This window comes from Ipomoea triloba, chromosome 15, assembly GCF_003576645.1.
Source record: "Ipomoea triloba cultivar NCNSP0323 chromosome 15, ASM357664v1".
NCBI classification, from domain to species: domain Eukaryota; kingdom Viridiplantae; phylum Streptophyta; class Magnoliopsida; order Solanales; family Convolvulaceae; genus Ipomoea; species Ipomoea triloba.
Window position 1 is genome coordinate 24286620 of NC_044930.1, and position 11647 is coordinate 24298266.

The window sequence follows — 11647 nt, forward strand, 5'->3', positions numbered from 1 at the left end:
AGTGGTGATGCTAAGATAAGTATATATATATATATATATATAGGGATGAGTTCGGGTGCGGAGATGCTTCCAAGTGAAAAATGAGGTTAGATCTAAGCCGTTGATCAAATCTAAATCAACATCTCAAATCAATGATTTTTTTTTTAAATGTGCATCCTCAACTCCATCCATCTTCTTCATGTTTACTCCAAAGATAACAACTCCACTATTTGTTATTATATTGCTATCATATTATTTTTCTTTTTAATTAGATAATTGAAAACAGCAAAACCTAGATCATATCATTTTGAATTTGGGAACCAAAACTGAAAAAATGCATGTACTGTTGAGTGAAAAAACTGTAAAAATGGCGCATCTTAAGAAGGAAAACAATGCAACTTAAGACTATCTCCAACCATCAGCACCAAATTCTGCACTAAATTTGACACCAAAAGGAATATTCTCAGCATATTCTTACACCAAATTTTTTTCATCTCCAACCCATTACACCAAATTTTATTTCTTCACTAAAATAATTTGTTTTCTCATAAATTAATACTTTATATTATAACTTTAAATATTTTAATATAAAATATAATTATAATGCAAATATTATGTTATTCCACAATAATATAATTATGCATGTAGTTTCATTTTTAATTAATCTATGTTCAATATTATTTTTTATTTTAATCGTCTTGATGAGATCTTTCAAATGATATAATATATTTTTAATAATATAAAATTTATATTTAACAATTTAACAAAATATACAAATTTATTAAAACTAAAGCAAAGACATAAAAGGGATTTAAATAAAAACAAAGGGCATCTTGGGAATAAAAAGCAACACCAATTTGGCGTTGAGATGAACAGTGCAGCACCAAATTTGGTGTTGCACTGTTCATCACCCACCAAATACTTGGTGTGATGGCGTGCCCATTGGAGTCTATTTTCGCTATTTTTTTATTTTTTTTTTTTACTGTTTTGGTGATTTGGTGTGCCTTTGGAGATGGTATAAGAAGGAAAATAATGCACCTCAAGAAGGAAAACGACGCATCTAAAGTTTTAGACCGACGTACCTTAAAAAGGAAAGCAATGCACCTTAAGAAGGAAAACCACACACCTAAAGCTTTAGGCCGACGCACCTTAAGTTTCAACAACTGATCTGACGCACCTTAATAAGCACACAAACCACACATCTTAAGAAGGAAATCCATGCACCTTAATAAGGAAAACCATGCACCTAAAATTTTAGACCGACACATTTAAGTTTCAACTACTGACGCACTTTAAGCACACGGCACAAAACCACACACCTTAAATTTGACCTAGATGCAAAAAGACCAACGTGTCACCGCGTTTTTTTAATCATTATTAATCTTGAGCGTTGATTTAGGCAAGATCAATGACTCTAATCTCACCGCACCTCCGCACTTGGGCACACCATCCGCATTTAAACCTATATATTTGGTGACAGAGTAGGTAGGTGGTAGTAGATGTAGATGTATATTGATAGGTGGTTGGGTAGATGATATGGGTAGATAGATATGTTAAGTTTCCATGTAATAATAATAGTGATTATAAATGAATTTATGTGTGATTTTGTATTTGAAAAAATATGAAAAAAAATTGTTTTCCAAATCTTTTATTAATTTGAAAAAAAAATATAATGGAAAAACATATTTCCAGATTGAAAAATGAAAAATGCTTTAAAAAAAAAACACACACACACACACACATTTTTTATATTTTGTTTTCTATTTTTTCAAAAGATAAAAAATCAGGAACTAAACGCACCATATTGCTACTCAAAAACGAGCTACATACCATCAATTCCAACAAAAACATCCTTAAACTTGAAAGATAAAATGGAGGGAGGGGTTGCTTTTGATTGTCTTACACTCTTACGTAGGAAATGAGCAAATCATTGAGTTGACAAATGAATCATTGAAATGCCCTAACTTTCCAAAGATTTTTATTCAGATGAAAGGACCTTCGAGACCACAAGAACTAAGAACTGTTCTATGGCCAAGGACCTTGTGGTCCAGTGGCATCAAACCCTTCCCTTTATACGGAAGGTGGTGGGTTCGAGCCTCAGTTGAGTCAATACTGACTCTTGTGCTTCAATAGGTTGAGAAAGTAGTTATGAACAGATACTGCATTGTAATAGAGTTAGTAGTATTCAAAAAAAAAAAAAAAAAAAAAAGAACTGTTCTATGATTAAATGCAGGCCACATTACATTAGACTTTTTAAAGTGTCTTTTTTTTTTCCTTGTATCTTTTGTTCTTGTGATAGGTATTAATTGAACGTTACTTTCATTGGGAATAATGGCAAAGCAAACTTTTGTACTGGGGCAAATAGTATAATTCAATTATTCTACTCTTAAAGTTTCAATAAAGTATTGAGAAAAAAAAATTGTTCTTAATAAGTTATATTTATGATGTACAACTAGTTTCTAAGTTATTGGAGTATAAAATTAATTTCTCAATTACACTACACCACTAATTTCACTAAAATATAATATTCACATCAATCCTAAAACACCATGAAATTATAATTCCAAGCAGACACATATATTAAGTAAAACACTTATAAATAGAGTTAATTTCATTTTTTGTCTTAGATATATAGGTGACAATCCATTTTTAGTTTTTTTTTTTATTAAAACATCCTTATTTGGTCCTAGTATTATTGTGGCATGGCCATTTTTGGTTCTCTGTCAACAAAATCGTTGAAATGTCGTTAAATATAAAGACATTAATTTAGATCTTTTTTATACAAAGTATAGGTTGACCTACTATATTTTCTATGCTTAGTTTTTTTGAAAAATTTCATAATTGAAGACCGAAATGTCTTTGTATTTAATGATATTTTAACTTTTTTATTGATAGAGGACTAAAAATGGTCATGTCACAATAATACTAGAACTAAAAGTTGATATTCTAAAAAAAAATGGATTGTAACCTATAAATCTAGGACCAAAAATAGAATTAACTCCTTATAAATATGTCCTAATTGTGGTCAATCGAAATCAATAAAACAAATACTGCAAAAGCACACAAACACCCCTGACGGTTGTTGTTCAGGCCATGTTCACAATTTTAGAACTTGATATTCATAATTTTTGAATTCTATATCCATAATTTTTTAACTCTATATTCATAATTTTTGAACTATATATTCACAATTTCATAACTCTATATTCGATAGTATAACACAATTTTTGAATTCTATATAACAAAATTGCGAATATTGAATAATGTAATTTTGTATATTGAGATCTAAAATTGTGAATATAGAGTTCTAAAATTGTGAACATAAAGTTCTAAAAATTGTGAACATAGAATTCTAAAAGTATAAATATAGAGTTTTAAAATTGTGAATATGAACTTAAATTCAAGATGCGGTCCATAGCATAATTTGTGCCCGCAGCCCCACACCCTAAAAGGTAAGGGAATTATAATAGCAATGGTGCCCATAGAAGGCAATAATATCAACGTAGGTGATAGGTCCATACAACCAGCTGCCATGCCTGTCCTAGCTAATCTCTCTCTCTCACCATTTGCATCAGCAAAATATACACACACCAAGTTTGACTTTCAGCAGGAGCAAGTCTATTATCCTTTTTGATTTGAGCCTATCAATTATGACAATCTCACAATTTACCCAGTATACACTATAACTCTATTAGTCTTCTTGGTTTGAACCTATCAACTATGGACAATCTTAAAATTTACCCAGTATACACTATCAGTCTATTAGCCTTTTTGGCTTGAACCTATCAACTATGACAATCCTAGAATTTACACAGTATACACTATCAGTTTATTAGCCTTTTTTTTTTGTTTGAGCCTATCAACTATGGACAATTCCAGAATGTACCGGTCTACACTATCAGATGACAAATTCCCGCATCACTCCAAAAAATATATACACATAAATAACAAAAGAATGGTGTACAACAGCCATACCCTCCTTTATTATATTCCATTGCTATCCAGCATGCGGAGATAGGGTAAGTTTTGCCGTTTTGCAGAAGCATTTCATATCTCGTTGTCGAGTTTATGCAGATGCGTGGGTCATATATATTCATCTTTATAAAAAGTTATTACAAAAGATGTGGAAGGCCTAAATAATGGCATCAGAATATGGAAGCAAATTTTTTATTTTTTGTATTTTCCTTTGGTTGTAACTTGTAACAGGTCGATACTTATCTTTGCAATCATTATCCGCTATGCGATAAGGAACACCCCCATGCCATGAAGGATAAGGCAATCCTCTGCAACCTTGTCTGTTGATAAGTTTCGCATGTAAAATGAATCTTTGCAAGTGTTCCTGTAAAGCACACAATTAGTTTCATTCCATCTTATTTTATGCATTTGATTCAATTCAATATAAATTTGAATTCATCAAAACCATTTACAATTTAATATTTTTTAGGAAAATTTATAATTTATGTCCTTCCATAATATGTCAATTTTTAAAACAGTACATGTATTACCCCTCCTGTCATGGACCTGCAGTTTAAAACGCTGCCTTTTTAAAAGGGATCTGAGACAATATATTTAATGTTTTGAAAATTGATAAACAACATTTACACCACTAATAATTCAAGAGACATTGATAATTGATATAATGGAGGAGCATAAATCACAATTTTTCCTTTTTTTAATGGGAAAATGGCATCTTTAGTCTCTGAGTTATAGGGGTAGTGTAGACTCAGTCCCTGAGTTATGGCTGTATGCGAGTTTAGTCCCTCAGTTATTCGCGAAGTGGCGAGTTTAGTCCCTGGCCATTAAATTTGACGAAAAAATTAAAAAATATTCAAAATTTGAGGGATAAAATAGGAAATTCACATTTTATTCTTCTTCTTATATCAAAACCACTTTTACAATATTATTTTTTATTTCTTATCCTAATTATTTTCAAGATTCTTCAATTTTAAAAACATTTTAATAACTTTCAAATGACTTGTTAGGAACCTGACTCTCGTATAACACACTTAAAACTTAGCACAAATAAAGAAATGCATGATCATTGTATTTAGGTGTATGAAACACACTATCCTAACAAGTTTTTATCTTTTTACTAAGCAACAAATGTAATAAAATTAAAACTTTTGAGATAGGATAGTGTGTAAAAAAATCTCAAAAGTTTTAATTTTATTACATTTGTTGCTTAGTAAAAAGATAAAAACTTGTTAGGATAGTGTGTTTCATACACCTAAATACAATGATCATGCATTTCTTTGTTTGTGTTAAGTTTTAAGTGTGTTATACGAGAGTCAGGTTCCTAACAAGTCATTTGAAAGTTATTAAAATGTTTTTAAAATTGAAGAATCTTGAAAATAATTAGGATAAGAAATAAAAAATAATATTGTAAAAGTGGTTTTGATATAAGAAGAAGAATAAAATGTGAATTTCCTATTTTATCCCTCAAATTTTGAATATTTTTTAATTTTTTCGTCAAATTTAATGGTCAGGGACTAAACTCATCACTTCGTGAATAACTGAGGGACTAAACTCGCATACACCCATAACTCAGGGACTGAGTTTACACTAACCCTATAACTCAGGGACTAAAGATGCCATTTTCCCTTTTTTAATATTACTCCGTAATAAATAAACTTATAAAAATGTTAAACACATTTACAATTACCACTCGCAAACAGTCACTCCCTATGTGGCAAAATGGCATACCATAGACGTGCAAGTATCACATCAAAAAGTGACGTTTGTGACTTGTGAGTGATAAATATATTAGAAACTATATTAAAAGTTTTATTATAAAAATTGATCAACACTGTACCAATTGGCATCTGGTACAACCTTGCATGCTATTTGAATTGTATCGGTAACTAGGTATACAATAGATAGTTGTATCAACACCTTAAGCTACAACTAGTCATATAAAGCTACTTCTAGACCAGCTGATGTTCAGCTGAAAATGAAAAACTTGGCTTGGACTAAGACAAGCAGAAATGGGATATCTAAAGTCCTAATACATCAAAATCTAAAGATACAATGACTCCTAATATCATTTTATAAAGTAATATCATTTTATAAAGTAATATAACATTCTGCGAACCAAACATCCCATAAATATAAAAATGACACAATAATTAGCAATTAAAACAAAATTAAAATAGAGTACATTACAAAATTTTCCTGCAACAGGTATATACATAAAATTTTTGTTTTTACATGGTGAATTCAAAATAGGGTTTTACCAGCAAGCAACTATGTTCAGTGTTCATTGCCAATTAACCCCAAGATGCATCCAGTTAAGAAATTGTCTAGAGAATAAATAAAGCATTATCCATAATGAGTTTTTCCAAATAGGTTATTGGTACCAAAACCTAAGGCACATTACCTCAAATAAACGTTGGCATGTATGTAATAGAGTCAGTAGCATTCAAAAAAAAACAAAAACAAAAAAAAAAAAAAAAAGTAACTAGTGGTCAGACATCCAGCCTCATCTTGGCACAAAAATATAATTCTCAGCCTAGTTTAGTCATTTAGGGGTTTGCAATGTATTCTCCAAATAACAATGCCAAACCTTCATATAAGAAACAGATTATGATTGTAACAAGGAGGCAGTTGGGGGGTTGAACACCTGTATTTGATCACGAATTAGAATTATAAGTCGAGAGAAGTCTTGATCATCTTCAATGCCGGTGGGCTCCTTGGCTGTTTAATATATGGATAATGCATAGAAAAGAAGTCAAATGTACAGAAAAGCAGTAATAACTGCCACTATTGTGAATATCCCTATCTTCATCAAGGGTGAACTGGCAGGTATAACTTGATTTGTAAAGAGTATTGTGTGTACCAATAAGGCATCATCAAGGTTGCTATTGCAGGCACCTTTCTTATCAGATTATTCATACAGCTTGGATTATTGTCTTCGCAAGAATCCCATTGCCTGGTACACATTATTGAGAGTAACGTTTGCAACATCTGATGCTTTTCTAGCACCCTCGGCCAAAACTTCGTCCAAATAAGTAGTATCTGACATTATTTCCTCATAACGAACCTGCAAATTAGAAAATCAAGTGAATGACGGCTTTATAACGGCAGGGGTTTCAAGAACAAGCCATTCTTTAGGTAATGATTGTCGGAGATTTATATAGATTGGGTACTTAAAGCTTCAGACATGGTTACCAGGAACTTAAATAATATTTTGTTGTAAAGTAAAAATATTGTTTAAAGTTAGTAAAAATTTTATTACTAGTTGATTAAGGATGTTGGTTAGCTGACTATTTGTTGGGAAGAATTAATCTTCTCTGTTATGATGATCCATAATTCAAATAGCAATTGGGGTTTTAATATCTGATATTCCCAAGAAAGTTTACATGAAGTATGGGGAATCAATCAGCAGATCTTCCTGAAGGTAGATCTTGGACACCAAAAGATCTTTGAAATGGTAGAACTAGAGGTATATTTCTGAGTCAGAATAAAACTGCAAGGACTAGTAGACCAGCAAATCCTCTCATGTAGATCTACTAGTGAAGGCCGAAGGGCTAATGATGAGATCTTTTGATATAAAATCTGCTGATGAAGAGTCCAGTAGACCAGCAAATCCTCTCATGTAAATCTACTAGTGAAGGGCTACTGATGAGATCTTTTGATATAAAATCTGCTGATGAAGATTCCTAATAAGGTCTTCTCATGAAGATTTGCCGGTGCATGTTTACTGATACATCTCTGCTAGACTAGTTTTATTATATTTATTAATATAATAAATTCTTGACCAATTTTACAAACGCTTAATCTGTGAATAATTTAATTATTAGATTTAAATTATTGTTTTCTTTATGGGAGGTTGGTAACGGAAGTCTTAAAACTTCACCAAACCACCCATGATCTCCATGTTTGAGGATGGTTTTATATTGCCATTGTATCTATAGTCTAAGTTCAAGAAAATTGAGATATTTTCCTAACTTTTTCTCCTTTTGTTGAATTATCTCATTGCAACCGAAGTAATTTGTCAACTTTTTGTATCTTACAAGTTTTATCTGAAACCCAGGTTGCTTATAAAGGGCGATTAAAAACTTGTAGAAAAGTGTATCTATACACCCCTCAAGTTCTTGATTCTTTTGTTTCCCTGTATTTCCTCTACACCTAGAATATATTTTCCCCAACAATGATTCAATACATAGAAACATGTAACTCTGCAACACCAACCTAGTAATACTAAGCAACTGTAAAACAAAAAGTGCTGGTGTGATTCATACACTAGCAACTCTAGAATGCATAAGATGCAAAAGTATAAACCTGGATAGGATGTAGATGTGCAACTAAAGCATCTGTAAGCAAGGGCTTAAATGTTCCCCAATTCATATTTTGGCATTCCTCTGCAACCTCCTGTAATAAAAATTATTATGAATTACATAATCAAGCTCCAAGAATGCAAAAGTTGTTTAGGCAATTGGAAAATATACTTTCTAAATCAATTTACCATTGTTAATTGCACAACTTTTGAGGCAACTGGTCAAAAATTAATTCCTACAACATTATGCAATTGAAGTAAAACTAGACACCAAACAAGGGGATATGTGGGAATTTCTGAGTAATTTGGGAAAGAAAGCTGCAAATTGCATTATTTTCAAGAAAACATTGCAGAGAAAGTGACTAAAATGAGAACAAGTGCATTTTACAAGGGACTAATATGATTTATTTAAATTTAAAGTTCCAGAGAAAAATAAGCAGTTAAATTGAGGTATATAGCTGCAGCATATTTAAAAAGCTTGTCCCATCACCTGTTTTGTCTTGCCTGAAACAAGCTGATAAATAGAAAGAAGGTTATTGCATTCCGGTCTTTCAGGATTGTCAAATTCCAAGCTGAACAACATGAGACAAAAGATTTGTTAATAAATATTTGAAGCAAGTAAAGTCTAATTCCTGCTTAGATAAATAATAGGGAATACTAACCCACTGAATGCGTCAGTCTTGCATCGTTTTATCTTATTTGCTATTACCTACAAAAGAAGCAATAAGCTAAGCACAAATAAATGAAAATGGGAATTCAAGTGCTAATAACAATGCCACGAAAAAATTGAACAGTTTCAGCTTCTTTCTGTTTCAAGCAGCTTATTTCATTTAAGTAATCACATGAATAATGCATTAAAGGAAAAGATTTGGTTAGACCACAAGGTGTCCTGAGTAGGCTCTAACTATAGGAGGCACCTTTAAGCCCGTACCATACTCAGACTAATCCCCGTTTGTACCGGGACGGCCCAATTAAGGGGCAGAGTGCTGGCCATATTGGTTTTTCCATACAAGAGGGGGTTTTGAACTCCTAACCTCTCTTAAGGATGAGTGTACACGGCCACTCACATCAACCAAGCTGGTTAAATTAAAGGAAAAGATAGCATCCAATCCTCTGTCAACCAAAGTTGAATGACACAACCATTTCTGATTTCTTTAACAGTAATAATTGATCAATGCAGAGAGTATACCAGGATCAGGTACCACCAAACTTATTCAACACATTGTTTGCCATGTTCAAGAATCAAGATTATAACTGTATTATCTAATTTTTATTTTTGGATAAGTTTGCAATGTCCAAACTTTACAACCAGAAATGTTTGGAAAATCCCACAAATGGAAGCTGATAATAAAAATAAAACAATGAAACTCACATCTTTTGGATCAAGCAAGTTGATACGAGATTGATCAGAAGGTGCTGACTTCGACATCTAAGAATAAAATCAATTAATAAATCAGAAATTAAAGTTGTAACTAGAAAAATACTACTCGTATTTCATTCAATACATAACGTATAAAAGGCCACTGGGTCTAAATATTATCTGAAAAAGAAAATGTTAAATCATAGCTGCAAAGAGAAATAATTCAACCCCCAGGAAAGAATGACCTCCTAAGGTTTTTGACAATACACCAAAGAGTTTTTAAAATGCTCCACTTACAGGTTTAGTTATTGGTGTATGCCAAATGACCAAATCATCTATTATTTTCATCTTAGTAGCCATATTGTTACCCCATCTTGAAATGTCACATATAGGTAAAATGTTATTTACAGAATGTACACTAGACTGAGAAGAATACAGTTTTAGAAATACACAATCTTTTCAAGGGTGATGTCTCATCATGCTCACCATGAATCCGAATGACTTGTAAATGAAAATTTAAACATATCAAGGGTACACTAATACATTTTATAGACCAATCCAAACCCATGTCAACTGAGGAAAAGATATTTAGAGCTAAAAAGAAAGTTCAGAATGTATCAATAACAATGCTCTGCCTATGCTACACTCTGTTAATGACTTAATGGGTAGTTACCCTGGTTACTATGGAAAATTTAAGACAGTAGAAGAAAACATAAACCTTTGATAGGCCATCAGTAAGAGACATTATTCGAGCTCCAGTAGGTGGAATGAGTGGTTCAGGTACCTACATGGATGAAACTAATCTTGTAATAGTTGTGCCAATTATGAATATGTTCTAAAATAAGGAGAACTAGAAAGTTAAAAAAAATAAATAAATAAATCTACCTTAAATATTGGACCACCTCGCCTGTTGCACGGGAAAAATCATCAATTCCCAATTACATCCAAGAGAAAAGTGAAATTAAAAGTTAAATAAGTGATATATAGGTTAATGATTAAGCCCATCTTAAATTGAATTCTATTTGGTAGGTCAACCAAATGAAACCCAAAAGGTAATAACTATCAAGTGGGGCAAAACAAGCCACTATACAAAGCCCAAATTCAGCTCATTAAGGTCATTTAATAGTTATGTACACAGAACCCACATCAACCTCAAGCCAATTTCTCTTGCATTTCCATTTTATGTCCCACATTTACAATCCCCACCCCACCCCCACTCCTTTTTCCCCAGCACATTTGATTTGGCTCAAACCCCTCCTTGCATAACTCCACCTTTCTCCATGTCCATTAAACTCTCTCCCTCTCCCTTTCTTCCTTTTTTCTTTGCCTTCTCACTTTCTTTTCTGCCATTCCATTTTGTCTCCCTCATAATCATCATACATTCATACACCAGATCTAGTCTTTGCCAGCAGCCAGCCTGCAAGCATGGCCATCCATGCCAGATCTCTAACTCTTTTTCCCTTAAATATGGTCAGATTTGGTGTTGTGTGGGGTTAAAAGAGATTTGGAGGAATCTGTAAATAGAGCAAATAGAGCCAGATCAGCTAATTTATGCTGATCAAATACATACTATTCAAGCTAAGCTCCGCTTGTGTATTTGTCAAACAGAGCTCAAACATAAGATATTCAGTTTTAGCTCGGCTTGGCTTGTTTAAATCTGTGTTTTTGTTCAAGGATGTGAAGGAATGTGTTTTCTTACCCTCCCAATTTCTTCCACTTTCTTCCTCCATACAAATTGTTAACACGTTCTGCAAGCTCTCGTGTCAATTCAAGATGTTGCTTCTGATCCTCTCCTACAGGGACAAGATCAGACTGCAGATAATGGTTTGAATTATGAGAATCATGTATCTTTAGATATACTCAATATATAAGTTAAGATGAGTGATATCTTTAGCAACACACAATAACACTTCAGCAATTTTTTATTTTTTATTTTTTTTGTGAGAATAAAGATAGCAAAAAAAAAAAAAAAAAAAAAAAAAAAAAAAAAAAAAAAAAAAAAAAAAAAAAAAAAAAAAAAAAAAAAAAAAAAA

The 11647-nt window shown here is 32.1% G+C and overlaps 1 protein-coding gene across 1 annotated transcript in view; it reads right to left on the minus strand.

The window, feature by feature from the left end:
- Positions 1-6279: 6279 nt before the first annotated feature.
- LOC116007239 (tryptophan--tRNA ligase, chloroplastic/mitochondrial) overlaps positions 6280-11647 on the minus strand; it is an 11258-nt gene continuing 5890 nt past the window's right edge. The window contains exons 8-15 of the mRNA XM_031247865.1: positions 11314-11426; positions 10500-10521; positions 10333-10398; positions 9627-9683; positions 8917-8963; positions 8745-8826; positions 8260-8349; positions 6280-7018 (exon numbers count right to left, since the gene is read on the minus strand). Coding sequence (XP_031103725.1) covers positions 6881-7018; positions 8260-8349; positions 8745-8826; positions 8917-8963; positions 9627-9683; positions 10333-10398; positions 10500-10521; positions 11314-11426 — 615 coding nt within the window. The 3' untranslated portion in view covers positions 6280-6880. The remainder of the gene's footprint in view (positions 7019-8259; positions 8350-8744; positions 8827-8916; positions 8964-9626; positions 9684-10332; positions 10399-10499; positions 10522-11313; positions 11427-11647) is intronic.